This window comes from Aegilops tauschii, chromosome 3, assembly GCF_002575655.3.
Source record: "Aegilops tauschii subsp. strangulata cultivar AL8/78 chromosome 3, Aet v6.0, whole genome shotgun sequence".
NCBI lineage: Eukaryota > Viridiplantae > Streptophyta > Magnoliopsida > Poales > Poaceae > Aegilops > Aegilops tauschii.
In genome coordinates this window covers 372,548,108-372,563,624 of record NC_053037.3, presented here as the reverse complement: position 1 = coordinate 372,563,624, position 15,517 = coordinate 372,548,108, and the positions used below count along the sequence as shown (strand labels likewise).

At 43.9% G+C, this 15,517-nt stretch overlaps 1 protein-coding gene and 1 pseudogene across 1 annotated transcript; both read left to right on the top strand.

Annotated features, from left to right (window-relative positions):
- The first annotated feature begins 1,468 nt into the window (after window positions 1–1,468).
- Window positions 1,469–5,146, top strand: LOC109756802 (lipid phosphate phosphatase 2-like; annotated as a pseudogene).
- A 5,401-nt stretch (window positions 5,147–10,547) lies between these two features.
- Window positions 10,548–11,865, top strand: LOC109756801 (26 kDa endochitinase 1). The gene has a single exon (XM_020315637.4). The coding sequence runs from the start codon at window positions 10,735–10,737 to the stop codon at window positions 11,695–11,697; it is 963 nt and encodes a 320-aa protein (XP_020171226.1). The 5' UTR covers window positions 10,548–10,734; the 3' UTR covers window positions 11,698–11,865.
- The last annotated feature ends 3,652 nt before the right edge of the window (window positions 11,866–15,517 follow it).

The following is a 15,517-nucleotide window of genomic DNA, read 5'->3' as shown; positions in this document are numbered from 1 at the left end:
AGTCACTCTTTGCACATCTTCACAAGTCCATTGTTATCACAATGGATGGCAAGCTTCAAGCATGATCTCTTCGTGTTGCTCCACTTGAACTTGCACACCGCAATCTAACCCCATATAGAATTCTCACGTAGACATGGGTTAGTACACAAAGCGTAATGGACAATACTTACCATAGCATGGGATCACTTGATACCTCTCGGTACATCTTCTACGCTTTGTGTGTTGATCGACTTGATTCACTCTTTGACTTAGTCTTGATGAACCTTGAATCATGTCTTCTATATGACCACTCTTTGGATAATTCCTTGAATAGCACCTTGGTCAACACATAAACTCCTTGAAACCAACAAATGGACTTCGAGAAAAGCATATGGACAAACCCTTCAAATATAACTCAAGACAACCATTAGTCCATAGAGATTGTCATCAATTAACAAAACCAAACATGGGGCACCATGCTCTTTCAGCCCCCCAACCCGACCATCCTCCTTAGCTCTTGCTATGAGAATAGCCAACATATCCACTACAATATGAAATAAGATTGGTGACATGGGATCACCTTGCCTCGGTCCCTTCCGGGTTTGGAAATAATGACTGATTTCATCGTTCACCTTAACCCCAACACTCCTGCCTTGAACGTAGGAAGCCACTTGTTTCCTTTATTCAGCCGCAAAATCTTTCATGCGGAGGGCTTGTTAAAGAAAATGCCACTTGATTTTGTCATATGCATTTTCAGAGTCCACCTTAAATGAAACTCCATCAAGTTTCTTAGCGTGGAGCTCATGGACCGTCTCATGAAGGACAACCACTCCCTCAAGAATATTGTGACCAGGCATAAAGACAGTCTGTGTTGGGCGCAAAACCATATGAGCAATAGTAGACAATCTATTAGTGCCCATCTTTGTGAAGATTTTAAAACTAACATTCAACAGGTAGATGGGTCTAAATTACTCAATCCGAACAACATCCACAATCTTGGGTAAAAGCATGATAATTTAGGACTAACTTGACACCCCTCAAATAGATTTAGAACTTGTGGTGTACTTTACTCTTTTAAAATACTATGAAGAAAAAAAATCCATATATGCAGAGGAATGTCATGTACATGTGTGTAAATTTTTGACGGTGAATTTGTTCGATTGCGGGCTACAGAAGAATCAAACAAATTTGTAGCTTTCAGCTCATTAACTATTCAGTCTTAAAATCAACGAATTTGTTCTTTTGTGCAGCTCGCAAATTCATAGTATTTCAGCATGAATTTTTAACACACGTACGATACATCCATCCTTATGTACACACGTGTATTTTTTTAGACTTTTTAAAACTAAAAAGTTAGAATTTTTTTTAAATAACGTCTTGCTCGCGTTTTTTATCCTTCTTTTCTGAATGGAGGGAGTAGGATGCGGATCTGTTAACGGACGCGGAACCGAGCTCTCCGCCTATACCGGTCAAGTTCCAACTGCCGCCCGCCGGCACCCCCCAAATTTCGCGAGTCTTTCATCAGCGCCTGCCCCCTGGCGGGCTCCTCGTCCCCCTCCTTCCCTGCGCGCCCACGTTTGTCGTTGGTCAAGAAATTCGCCAATGGAAAACATCGAGATGGCCAGCCAACGACGAATTCCCGGAGACCCTTTCTTCTTCTTCCCTTCGCCGCATCGCCTGATGTCAACCGCTGCAAGAAGAGGGAAACGAACGTGGAAAGATCGTGGGGTCGCAGGTTGGTTACACACCCCTTCTCCACATTTTGCGTAATGGCATGACTACCTGTGGATGGTGGTTGATTCGCCTTCTTATTTTCTCACAGCCGTGCCGAGGGAAGGGGAGGAGGCGATCAGGCAAATCGGTGCTTCTTTTCTGAGGAGCTAGCTTTGCTACAGGTTCGATCTTATCCCGGATCTGATGTGTATGCGCGTTCCTCTCGTGAACTTGTGGTGACTAATTTCGCACCATGAAGGCCAAGGCCTCGGTGGCTGGGGGCGTCAAATAGTCGAGCGCCTTGTGCGCACTGTGTTTGTGCCACCAATGGAAGCCACCATGCCCTGATTGCACTAGGCAGGGTTGCAAATAACGCGAAGGAGTTTCTGTTCCTCCTTTGTTCTTGCAACTTCCACTTGATACTGAACCTGCAACAATTTTGCAACATAACTGCACGGCATTCCCCTTGTCTGCCGTGGCGCAGTGTCACACATATCTTTACTGCAGCCCATCTTATCACTTACTACACTGTTTAAGCAAAAGAAATGTGATGTCTGGTGAATTGTTGATTATTGGCATCACCATGTTTAGTTAGTTTGTTTACTTATTAGTGCTATATAGTTTAATCGAGGACCTCTATTTCTGTTCGTACCTTCTGTTGTGTGCTGATAATGACAGATTGTTCTAGTTTTGCCTCGTCCTATTTTGTTATGTTTGTTCTATTTTGTTATGTTTGCTGCAGCCCATGTTATCACTTACAATCACGTGACTGTTCTAGGACACTATATCTCCCTTGAACATCTACAGCACACAGGGCGCATGTTCTGTGAGTAAGAGTAACAAAAATGAATCAGTTTAGATTTTCATCCCCTAACAAGATTCTCACTCAAACTGTATATTTTCCCAAATAGTCAAATTTCATAACTTAGCTGATGCTAAAGAACCCTTGTTCCTGGGTTGCTAGTCTACAACATAGAAACAGGTGCAAGTATTGCCTTGACCATCTCTTCGATGCTCAAGGTTCTTGAATGTGGTGATTGAAAGTTTATTGTTTCTTTGACAAATAGGCATGTTTGCTATAATTTATTTACTAGTTTCTTAAATCTATTCGGTGGATGGATTGACAGATCAAAACTCAGGAAGCGATGCCATCTCCATCAGCACCTATTCGTGTGGCAGTTCCACCACCCTATGTAACATCGCATGGAGCTAAAATTGCAAGGCTACATATGTATGACTGGATTGTGCTGGTTATTCTAGTTGTGGTGGATGGAGTACTAAATAAAATAGAACCATTCCATCGATTTGTTGGATCGGACATGCTCACGGATCTCCGATATCCCATGAAAGACAACACGGTGCCATTTTGGACGGTGCCGGTATATATTTTTAACTCTTAGTTCTATCCTGTTTATTTTCATGAACCTCCTACATTGTCTTGAATTATCGTGATTATGCAGATATATGGTATCATTGGACCTATGATTATCATGACCAGTATATACATCAAGAGGAGGAATATCTATGATTTGCATCATGCCATACTAGGTTCGTTCATATTCTTCCATGCAAGTTTGTGATATCTTATTCTTATGCAATTAATAAGAAATCTAGCTTGTCCTACCAGGTCTCCTCTTTTCAGTGGCTATAACTGCAGTTTTAACTGATGCGATTAAGGATGGTGTTGGTCGGCCACGTCCAGATTTCTTTTGGCGCTGTTTTCCTGACGGAGTACCTGTAATGTGCTCACCTTTGGTTGATCTTTCAATGATTGTTTGAGTGGAGCCCTTCGCACGATTTCATCTGACCTTTCTATGCAACTTCTGGCTTTGCTTGATGTTCAGGCCTATGACAATTTTACTACGGGCGTCCTGTGTCATGGTAAAGCGAGTGATATCAAAGAAGGTCACAAGAGTTTCCCAAGTGGTCATACTTCTTGTAAGTGAAAGCATGTTCGTCAGTTCCCTTTTACCTCAGCAATGCAAAAACTATGACTGCTGATACTCTAAACTGCAAGAGCTTTTACATGCTACCTGTTCTTGAGGTGAACGACTCACAAATTTTCTGTTTCTCAGTGTCTTTTGCTGGCCTCGGGTTCCTCTCATGGTATCTAGCTGGAAAAATCAAAGTTTTTGATCGAAGAGGCCATGTTGCAAAACTCTGCATTATTTTTCTCCCTCTGCTTGGTGCAGCCTTAGTGGCTGTTTCTCGAGTAGACGACTACCGGCATCATTGGCAAGATGTGTGCACTGGTGGAGTTCTGGGTAGGTCTGACATGGTTATCTATTAAAGATTACGTTGCAAAACAAATAAAGATAGAATTTAAAAGTGTTGTACATGTAATTCTTGATAATCTAATGTGTTAACTAAAATTCTGCAGGACTGGTGGTTGCCTCTTTGTGCTACCTGCAATTTTTTCCACTGCCGTCTGATGAAAATGGTATGCTTCATACTTCTTTTAGGGTAACTCGCAAGACTCCACTGAGTTAGGGAATAGTTCTTAGAAACCACTGGTGTTAATTGGAAAGTGCTTTGCAATAGTGAAAATTGGCATCAAGGTCTAGCCTTCAGGCATTATAACCACATACTCATTTGTACAAAATCATCAGAGCAAAGGTTTTCATTGTGTGTTCTGTAATATACTTGGGTTGTTATGCACCACTGATGATACAGTAGCATGTATGAAAACAGATAACGTGGAGGTTTTGTGTCCAATTTCCAGTTCATCACATAATTTGGTAACAAACTCTTCAACGATATCCCTTGAAGTGCTCAAACTAATCTTTATGTTTTTTCACCACAATTGACAACGGGTGCCCTTCACACCAATTTTTTATATTAATCATGTGCTATGCACATGGCGAGAAATGCTTATATTGATGTATTTTTTATTGTGGGGGGATATATTATAAACTACTAGGTAATTCAAGACCGGAGTTTGATGTAGCAGGGCTATCTCATACTCTACTGTAATTTGCTCTGTTGGAAAGCTAGGATCATTATCTTCTTTTATCTTTGTCAAGATTATTGATGATTTTACATTCTTCAACGACAGGTCTATGGCCTCACGCATACATCCGGCACATTGATAACCCGGAAGGGGGACACACAAGTGCAACCCACAGTGATGGATCGCCAAAACTCGGTGCGGACCGGTTCGTTTGAAGGTCCTGATGGACTAGAGACAAGGGCTAGGTTCCATGGAGGTTGGTCGTAGACAGCAATAACGGATTACTAACATGAATAGGATGGTTGCTAAATATCTGATGTGTTTTCAATAGAACCTGAAAACCTGAGGTACTATGTAGACCTTTCAGGTCCGACTTAATATATTCCTCGCAATATAGGAAGTAGATATCATATATTAGGCTATCAAGATAATTCTCAGGATGATTGTTCAGATATTGCTTTTAACATGGGGTAGAACCTTGATAGTATATTGTTAAGTTCCTGATGATCTGTGACCCCTGTTCTTTGTAACTGCACCTTTTATCCTAGAGGTTGTAGCAAGTAGGTAGAGTGATTTTGAACATCATTGTAGTCTTACCCTTGAAGTTAAACGGGATAAATCCTCAACAAAGCCCGGCTTTGCATGCTAGCCAGCGACAGTTTTGCCCTTAGCAGATTATGGTAGGTAGACAGTTTTTTTTTTCTTCTGGTTAATTGTCACTATATCCATCTGACTGATCGCGAATAGGCTTTCAAATCCCAAAATGTTTTTGGAGTGAGCCTAAATATAGCCCCTCCATCCCAAAAGATTCAGCCAAACCCACGAGCGTCAAAATTTTCTTCCACGATTCCTAGTGGGAACGCCCTAGCACCTGCACTCTAGCCGCCCGGCACCATGCTCCGGCCACCTTGCTACTGAGAATTGAGTCTGAAGCCTCCACCGTGACCCCCACACCGGCGCCCTAGGAGGGGCTATGGTCAAGCGCCACCGGCTTGTAGCATGCTTGTGGTCACGGGACAGGATTTCTGACAGGCAAGTGCGGGGGGCACCGAGTCCCTTGCGCATGCTTTTTTTCGTCTTTTGATTTTAATTTTTTTATATCTTTTGAATATAAAGTCCAAATTAAGTTATGTTTTCATATTCGTGTTTCTCGTGACTAGGACTTTCAAATAAGATCCATTTTGAATACGTTTTGATGAATTTAAAAAATAAGAGTTAACATCAAAAAATAAGTGTTAAGTTTTAACTCTTGAAACTTAGTACGTGCAAACGATAAAATCATGATTTTTGTGCCTACGATCAACAAAAAAATATCTTAAAAAATTTATCTATGAAACTTGTAAAACAGAGCGAGAAAATCGCAAGTTTCAGATAAAAAAGCATAAGTTTCAACGACAAAAACTTAAAACTTATTGTGCCCTTGTGTAGGATTGAACTACTTCACGAATCGCGAGGCAATCGAGCAGTCGGACAAGGGCTTGGCAGGTGCGTGCTCCTGCGAATTTCCCTTCTGCCCACCGTTCCTAAAAGATACTATCAACATAAAGAAACTCATAGAGGAGCAAGACTCAATTCAATAAAAAAAGAGGATAGATGGGCATCACAAGATCCAACTCCATTAACAAAGCTCATGATACAAAGATCAAAAGTTCTCAGGAAACCGCCTCCTCCCTCAAGAAAAGCTTAGGGCGCCGGTCCACCTCGTCTCCGGTGGCCTTAGGGTCATGGCTGCGCGGTGGATCCCGGCCCTTGCCAGCAGGAGGGCTATGTTTTTAGATGTCCCTTTGAGTTTTTTAGGGTTTGTGTCCTGCTCAGGGAGACAAGAAGGCGTCGGCTCCCTGAAGATGGAATAAGGTTCTCCCCGCCTAGCCCCCATCCCGGTAATGTGTCTAGCATCGTCGGTGGGCATGTGGAGGTGTGTCCCCGGCAGATCTGTCCTTGGTAGATTTGCTTGGATATCAGGTAGTAGTTCGGTGGGCGCATATCTCTTTGGACAACCAGGACAACCCATGGGATATGCCTTTGATTTTTTTTGAAGTGGGGGGGGGGGGGGGAGGGTGTTGAACCATCTCCACGATAAATATCCAAGGAACCAATGACCTGAGATAAATCTTAGCAACCGTCATTACTTCTACTAACCGCATTATCATCACACAAAATACCATTTAGAGATAAATACACTTTCAACTTGTAACAATGACCAAATGAGAGCTTCCCGACAATGAAACAAGAAAATAGCTTGATGTCCTGCAATTGCACATAATTTAGTTGTAGTTGTTTTCAACATAAGAGTGTCGATCCCACAGAGGGCCAAGGAACTGGTCTTTTGCCCCTTATAGAGATTTACCCGAGTGTGTTTGCAAGTTATATTTGATCCCAAGCAAAAGCGATGTGAAGAAGGAAATATTGCAAGAGTCTATGTGCAAGAGCAAGAATTAAAGTGCAGAAGGATAGTAATCAAGAACAAGAGAGTAATGGAAATGATGAAAACTGCATCTAAGGCTAAAGGCGTTCTCAGGGAGTTCAGATTCACCACTTGTATTTATGGTACTTGATTGTGTAGAAACACAATCTTTGATTGACATATGTAATCCATGTTATATGTGTATTGTGTGGGCTATGTGCATACTACCGCAACTCCGCGTCACAGACGCCAACACTATCCCTCCAATACCTACCGACGGAGTACGATGATCAATAAGGGTGTCCCTGTGGACGCCGCATAAAACACATGGGTCACCATTATTTACATACCAATGATCCTCTAAGAAGATGGGTAGCCTTTGTCACCATTTTATCTCTAACCCCACATCACAAAGATAATAATATCCTTCAAATCCCAATGGGCTAAATGTCGTGCAATCGACAAACACACAATATAAAGAAGAATATTACCAGAATCGTATTACGAGGATCATATATCTTACTGGCGTTCATATCATATAAATGATAAGGTTCGTCCGTGTCCATGAGAACTAGGGAATTAATCAGACATAGAGACACAAGACATCATCGATGTGTTCATGTCAATAGAAGATCAATGATTGATGTGATATGCATACAAATTCACACTATGTTTGGGATTACAACGAGATGAATGAAGGAGTTGATGTCTAGGATGTGGATGATGTTGATGATGATTTATGGTGTGAACTTCATGATCGAAGGTGTGGCGAGGTGGTGCCCTTCTACCAATTCCCCCTCCGGATGTCTTCTAGAAGTGAGGTTTTTTGCTTTTGTTTTGCGGGCTGGAGTCTATCCATTCATCGCATCCGAGATCTGAACGATACTACCGTTGTTGTACGAGCTGTCGACTCGTATGAATATCTTCTACTCTTCTTGAGTGGAGAATGCAACCTGGTTTCTTCCCATGTGCTTATCTCTTCGTATGGTAGGCTTTTATGACGTCTAATTAGCATAATTTACACCAAACATTGGTGTTCCCCATTCAATGCTCCAAATCTCTTGCTTCCTTGTAGTCCTGGCGAAAGCTGGCAAAAAGGTATGCGCAAACGTGGTAAAATACAAAACATCATGCGACTATGATGCAAAAAAAGCTAAGAAAAACATGACACAAAATGCACTCATGATATAAATGATGTTTGAGATTCTTTTTTTGCTCATTTATGCGGTATAATAACGATAAATTGCTAATATATTATCTATAAATCAACACATAGTTGAAGTCGAGGGGTATTAGAGGCTTTGCAAAGCTTAACATAGATAAAATCCAAAATTTCTTAAGCTGAAAGAACAGGAAAAGTAGTTTCATGAGGTTTCCTCTTACCGGTGCTTATTTCCACCACTTTCCATAAGCCTGTTTCTGAAAAAAAAACATAAGGTCAAAAGAGGTGACCCTTACAACATGTTCGGTAACCTTTGGGAAGGGGTAGAGGAATTTAGAGGAGGGAGTTATATGAAGAGATTAGACGTGGGAAGGCCATTTTATTCTAAATCCCCTGTTTGGTGCCGACTGAGTATTACACATGAGAATTTGAGAGATATCTTTATTCCATGTTTGGTTAGTGGGAATTCATGAATATTAGCCGAGAGATGGCAACATAACTTAATTCCCACCCACCCATGCTAATAAATTGTTTTGTTCATAGGCATCTAGTTTTGATCCTAGATCCTTGTTGATGATCCATTGCCTATTTGGTTTCAGTGTACATGACCTTCACATATTGTAGCAGAGATTGAAATACTCATGCCTTGATTACTTACATGAACAAGGATCCAACACACATCTAACAAAATTAATATCAAATCAAGTAACTATATCTAAAGATATTGATGTTTCAATAACCATCAAGACACAATATCATAATCATGTTCAGCAGCTAATATGATCATTACACGAAAATATATCACAATCATATTGGGCAGCTCATGCGAGCATTCAAAAGGGAGCGAATGTTGCATATCCACCACTCACAAGCCTGCATCATCCTGGGAGAAAGGCTAGTGAAGATGGTAGGAAGAGAACCTCTCCTATATGTTGGATTTGAAATATGGTTGGTTCCCGATGGGTTCACCATTTTCAAGATAGACCGTTTAGTATGGTTACTAGATAGCATATTAGTACTCCCTGATCCATATTAGTTGTCGCTTAAACATATGTATCTAGATTTATTTCAGTGCTACATTCATTTGAGCGACAATTAATATGGGCTGGAGGGAATATGATTTTTGAAGAATCCTATAGGGTTGAAGAGAATAAGGGCTTAGTATCTCATATGTGCATGTCTTGGCCGTAAGACTTCAGGGAAGCGCGAAAGGGGATGATGCAAGAGGTGCTGAAGTATGTCTTTGTTGACTCCATGGATGTGCTTGAGCTCTTCTTGTCATTGTTCCACTGCGTTCGTTTCGAGACTTCTAAAAACTACGGACATGTATCTATGGTCCGCTAGGTTAGTCATTCTCTTAAAACCTGGAAAGATGATGTTTAGTGTTATTTTACTCTATTTTATTCATGTCAAGCTTTAAAATGCAATAATCTTGTCTTAACCTAGAAAGATGTGTAATTCAGTTCTTAATATGTGAAATAGTGTTGTATTGGGGAAGAGGAGTTGGAGCACTCGGGTGCTCCACCCCCTATATGAGTATTAAATTCATACAACAAACTAGGGAAATTAAAAAAACTGAAATTTTGGGATATCAAACCTAGGTGTTCAATCTACTCTCATGTGAAGTTTTGTGAAAAATATCAGAAAATGTATTCTCGATGAAAAGACAAAAATAATCCAACGTATAGAAAAAATATTGTTTGGACGGATCGTAGGCCGGACTGTATTTTCTTCGACATGGATACATTTCCTGATATCTTTTCAGGAAACTTCACACGTGAGTAGATTGGACACCCAGGTTTGATATCCCCAAATTCTAAAAAACATTGAATTGAGTTTCCTTTTTTAATTTAATATTTATATGAAGGTGTGGAGCACCAGGAGCTCCAGTGTATTTTCCGTCGTAATGGAGGCTGTTCATATGTATCCGCCTGGTCGGCAGGGCGTCGCTAACAGAAAAAAAACAAGTAGAAAGAGAATGGAATTCCATGCATGCAAGCGACATCACCAAGAAAATTCCACGTCCGTCCATCCATTAATGCGGCGGTCAATGTTTGGTCGCACATCAAAGCTGAGCTGGTGCATGCATGCATGCTTGCTTGCTTGCATGCGCGCAGGAAGCGGGAGAAAAATCTGACCAGCAGTGCAACCGAAGCTGACTTGAGAGGGTTTTTCCACGCTTACTTCCAGCCCGATCAACGTCCGGTGCACCGGCATGTGCACCAGCACCGGCATTCCATGCTTCCATTAGTGATCACTGACTCATCTGTAGCTAGCTTACACGAGATCGAAACATGCGTACAAAGTACACGTACTGCATCGCTCTCGAGATCTGCCGAACTTGCTTGTACTGAGCAGCTAGACTAACTAGAGCGATCGTGGCCTCGTGGAAAGTTGGGCACGTCTGCTGTGGCTTGCTGGCTATACAAAGACGTGCACTGCAACAGATTCTGGCACACACACACCACTACACGAGCAGTGTGACACACAATCACCAGCTGAGCGGACTCTGCTTGATTGCCCAAGATGAGAGGAGTTGTGGTGGCGGCCATGCTGGCCGCGGCCTTCGCCGTGTCTGCGCACGCCGAGCAGTGCGGCTCGCAGGCCGGCGGGGCGACGTGCCCCAACTGCCTCTGCTGCAGCAAGTTCGGCTTCTGCGGCACCACCTCCGACTACTGCGGCACCGGCTGCCAGAGCCAGTGCAACGGCTGCAGCGGCGGCACCCCGGTACCGGTACCGACCCCCTCCGGCGGAGGTGGCGTGTCCTCCATTATCTCGCAGTCGCTCTTTGACCAGATGCTGCTGCACCGCAACGACGTGGCGTGCCTGGCCAAGGGGTTCTACAACTACGGCGCCTTCGTCGCCGCCGCCAACTCGTTCTCGGGCTTCGCGACCACGGGTGGCGCCGACGTCAGGAAGCGCGAGGTGGCCGCGTTCCTCGCTCAGACCTCGCACGAGACCACCGGCGGGTGGCCGACGGCGCCCGACGGCCCCTACTCCTGGGGCTACTGCTTCAACCAGGAGCGCGGCGCCACCTCCGACTACTGCTCGCCGAGCTCGCAGTGGCCGTGCGCGCCGGGCAAGAAGTACTTCGGGCGCGGGCCCATCCAGATCTCATACAACTACAACTACGGGCCGGCGGGGCGGGCCATCAGCACCGACCTGCTCAATAACCCGGACCTCGTGGCGACGGACGCGACCGTGTCCTTCAAGACGGCGCTGTGGTTCTGGATGACGCCGCAGTCACCTAAACCTTCGAGCCACGACGTGATCACAGGCCGGTGGAGCCCCTCAGGCGCCGACCAGGCGGCGGGCAGGGTGCCTGGGTACGGTGTGATCACTAACATCATCAACGGTGGGCTCGAGTGCGGGCGCGGGCAGGACGGCCGTGTTGCCGACCGGATCGGGTTCTACAAGCGCTACTGTGACCTCCTCGGCGTCAGCTACGGCGACAACCTGGACTGCTACAACCAGAGGCCGTTCGCATAGTCAATCGGCTATATGATGCGAGAAGACATGCAATAAAGACTTTCTAAATACTGTAACAATGGCGTTGCGATAGACCTCGCCTAGTACTACAAGCGAATAATGGTGCGATCCATCGCAAGATGCGTGTGTAGTCGATTATAATGCAATAAATGGCGTGTTCCTATCCAAGTTTCTTTTAAATGAAATGCATTTAGCCCGACTTCAAATTAACGAAGCCATCAACTGGCTAGGATACAAAGTGCATATTATTACAACGGCTGCGCATGAGGAAAAAAAAGACTGAAAAATTACAAACATAGATCGCCCAAGGCCGAAACTATAAAAGCCGGCCAAAGAGCGAAACTGCCAACACAATGTGAAACAAAACCATGTTGTTGGAGAGCACAACGCCGACCAGAACAACGGGAACAGAGGAGTCCGTGGACCGCCAACGAGCAGTGAAGAGGAGGATCGAGCCTTGCAAGAGAAACCATTAGCTCTGCCACAGCCCAGTCATGCCAATGCCGGAGGGGAGACCATCTCCCCTACATCCAGCACCAGGATGCCGCTCATAGGTTGTCAAGCACGAACACAGCAGGGCAACAGCCGCCGAAGGGTAACAACGCACCCCCCCCCCCCCCCCGCCTCCACCATCGCCACACATCCGAGGACGCATTGCACCGCAGCCATCACTAACCCACATATAGCAGCACCCCAACCCTAAGTTTACCCCAACCAGGCACTTCCAAGGAGTATCACTGAAAGAGCATGGTGACCCCATGTGTGGTTTTGATAATTGATGACATTCTCTAATAAGGACTGATGGTTGCCTTGAGTTATATTCGTACGATTTGTCCATAGGCGTTTCTTGAAGTCCATATGTTGGTTTCAAAGAGTTTATGTGTTGACCAATGTGCTATTCAAGGAATTATCCAAAGATTGGTGAGAGAGAAGACATAATACAAGGTTGATCAAGACTAAGTCAAAGAGTGAATCAAGTTGATCAACACACAAAGCATACAATATGTACCGAGAGGGATCAAGTGATCCCATGGTATGGTAAGCATTGTCGATTACGCTCTGTGTACTAACACATGGTCTACGTGAGAGTTCTATGTGGGGTTAGGTGTGTCTCCATGGGCTTGCGTCAAGAGAAAGATCTCATACAACCCATGGAGGATGACATCAAGTGGTGATCGTCATCAAGATTGCGGTGTGCAAGTTCAAGTGGAGCATCACGAAGAGATCTTGCTTGAAGCTTGTCGTCCATTGTTGTGACAATGGACTTGTGAAGATGTGCCGAAGAGTGGCTCGCCCATAGTGGAGTATGGAGGAGCAATCAACTAGCCTTCATCGAGCCAACACAATCAAGAAAGGTGGTCCAACTTGAGAGAGTCAAGATCGTCATCATCCTCAAGTGGAATTTGTGCAAGACAAAGGTTTGCCCGTGATAGGTTTTCAATTTTACCGGTCTCTTGGTGGTAGTTGGGAGACTAGGTTATAGGATCGATTGCCTTACTATCAAGGGGGCTCTCTAGTGAGTAGCTTGATCGTATCATTCGTAGAGAGCTTAAATCATTGCATCCTTGCATCATCTTTCTTGGTTCTTTTTTGGCGTATCTCTTTGTGAGTTTTAGAGCTTATGGTCATCTTCATGACAAGCTTGAGTTCATCGAAAACGGATTTCATATGCATCTTCTATGATGTTTTCGATGTTGGAGTTTATGTCGGCTCTTCACTCATGGAGGCTTCACATCTCTATATCATAGGCATAATCTCTGTTTGTCGTGATTTAACAATTCTTGTCGTTAGCTTTCTATCAAGCTTGAGTTCGTCGAAATCGGAGTTCGTTTGCAGAAGTTATGGTAGTTTTGGTCTTCTTGCATCCTTCTATTTTGCTTGGGTATTTTTCAGCTTGAGCGGTAGTAGAGCGGTAGTACCTCTCAAGCGGTATTTCCGCTGACCAATACCGCTTCCACTTCCGCTTATTTATATGCTTCTGTTACCCAATCCGCTTGAGCGGTAGTAGAGAGCGGTAGTACCTCTCTAAGAGGTAGTACTGCTCCCCCGAGTGGTACTCTACCTCTCGCTCGAGCGGTACTACCTCTCCGGTAGATCTACTATTCGTGTTTTTTGTTTCGTAGGGCTGTTTTTGCCGTGCTAAGCGGTAGTACCGCTCCTCCAAGCGGTAGTACAGCTTGTGCACGACCAGTGGGCATAACGGTTGGACTATGGGGTGCCTGTTTAAGGGGGCCTGATACGTCTCCAACGTATCTATAATTTTTTATTGTTCCATGCTATTATATTATTTGTTTTGGATGTTTTATATGCATTAATATGCTATTTTATATGATTTTCGGGACTAACCTATTAACCTAGAGCCCAGTGCCAGTTTCTGTTTTTTCCTTATTTTAGAGTTTCGCAGAAAGGGAATACCAAACGGAGTCCAAACGGAATAAAACTTTCGCGATGATTTTTCTTGGACCAGAAGACACTCAGGAGACTTGGAGTGCAAGTCAGAAGAGCCACGAGGCGGCCACAAGGTGGAGGGCGCGCCCAGGGGGGGTAGGGCGGGCCCCGCGACCTTGTGGGCCCCTCGGTGACCCCCTGACCTAGATCTTCCTCCTATATATACTCTTATACCCTGAAAACATCCAGGGGAGCCACGAAACCACTTTTCCACCGCCGCAACCTTCTGTACCCGTGAGATCCCATCTAGGGACCTTTTCTGGCGTCCTACCGGAGGGGGATTCATCACGAAGGGCTTCTACATCAATACCATTGCCTCTCCGATGAAGCGTGAGTAGTTTACCACAGACCTACGGGTCCATAGCTAGGTGCTAGATGGCTTCTTCTCTCTCTTTGATTCTCAATACAAAGTTCTCCTTGATGTTCGTGAGATCTATTCGATGTAATACTCTTTTGCGGTGTGTTTGCCAAGATTCGATGAATTGTGGATTTATGATCAGCTTATCTATGAATATTATTTGAATCTTCTCTGAATTCTTATATGCATGATTTGATATCTTTGCAAGTCTCTTCGAACTATCGATTTGGTTTGGCCAACTAGATTGGTTTTTCGTGCAATGGGAGAAGTGCTTAGCTTTGGGTTCAACCTTGCGGTGCTCGATCCTAGTGACAGAAGGGGAACCGACACGTATTGTATTGTTACCATTGAGGATAAAAAGATGGGGGTTTCATCATATTGTTTGAGTTAATTCCACTACATCATGCCATCTTGCCTAATGCATTACTTTGTTCTTATGAACTTAATACTCTAGATGCATGCTGGATAGCGGTCGATGTGTGGAGTAATAGTAGTAGATGCAGAATCGTTTCGGTCTACTTGATACGGACGTGATGCCTATATACATGATCATTGCCTTAGATATCGTCATAACTTTGTGCTTTTCTATCAATTGCTCGGCAGTAATTTGTTCACCCACCGTAATAATTTCTATCTTGAGAGAAGCCTCTAGTGAAACCTATGGCCCCCGGGTCTATTTTCCATCATATGATATTCTATTTTCCATCTTACAAGTTTCCAATCTACAATCTTAGTTTCCTATTTACTTCCTTTGCAATCTTTTACTTTCCGTTCCATAAACCAAAAATATTACTTTACCGTTTATCATCTATATCAGATCTCACTTTGCAAATATCCGTGAAGGGATTGACAACCCCTTTATCGCGTTGGGTGCAAGTTGGTATTTGTTTGTGCAGGTATTCAGTGGCTTGTCGCGTTGTCTCCTACTGGATTGATACCTTGGTTCTCAAAAGCTGAGGGAAATACTTACTCTACTCTGCTGCATCACCCTTTCCTCTTCAAGGAAAAAACCAA

Coding starts and splice junctions, on each gene's coding strand:
- LOC109756801 (XM_020315637.4), top strand. CDS start 10,735: ATGAGAGGAGTTGTGGTGGCGGCCATGCTGGCCGCGGCCTTCGCCGTG.